General features: G+C 68.2%; 1 protein-coding gene across 1 annotated transcript in view; it reads right to left on the bottom strand.

The window, feature by feature from the left end:
• ETH_00006700 (pyruvate dehydrogenase E1 beta subunit, putative) overlaps positions 1 to 286 on the bottom strand; it is a gene marked incomplete at both ends in the record, with an annotated part of 2,655 nt that extends 2,369 nt beyond the window's left edge. The window contains one exon of the mRNA XM_013377987.1: positions 11 to 286. Coding sequence (XP_013233441.1) covers positions 11 to 286 — 276 coding nt within the window. The remainder of the gene's footprint in view (positions 1 to 10) is intronic.

The following is a 286-nucleotide window of genomic DNA, read 5'->3' as shown; positions in this document are numbered from 1 at the left end:
TAGGGTTTACCGCTGCGGGTTGCTGGGCCTTGAGGATTTGGCGGGCTTTGCTTTTCAAAAGGGGAGAGGCAAACTGAGAGGCCTTCGGGCTTTGGGGCGGCCCCATGAGGGTCGGGGGGGCCCCCAGGGGGGCCCCCGGGGGGCCCCCGGGGGGCCCCCCGGGGGGCGCGAGCTGTCTAGACACCCGGAAAGCTGCAGCGGGAAGCACAGCAGCAGCAGCAGCAAAAAGGAAAGCAGCAGCAGCAGCGGGAGAGCAGGGGGCTCGGGAGCGACGGAGAAGGTTCAT

The sequence above is a fragment of the Eimeria tenella genome, genomic scaffold, assembly GCF_000499545.2.
Source record: "Eimeria tenella Houghton genomic scaffold, Eth_scaff7, whole genome shotgun sequence".
In the NCBI taxonomy this organism is placed as follows: Eukaryota; Apicomplexa; class Conoidasida; order Eucoccidiorida; family Eimeriidae; genus Eimeria; species Eimeria tenella.
The sequence above is the reverse complement of the archived record's forward strand: the minus strand, read 5'-3'. Positions and strand labels throughout refer to the sequence as shown.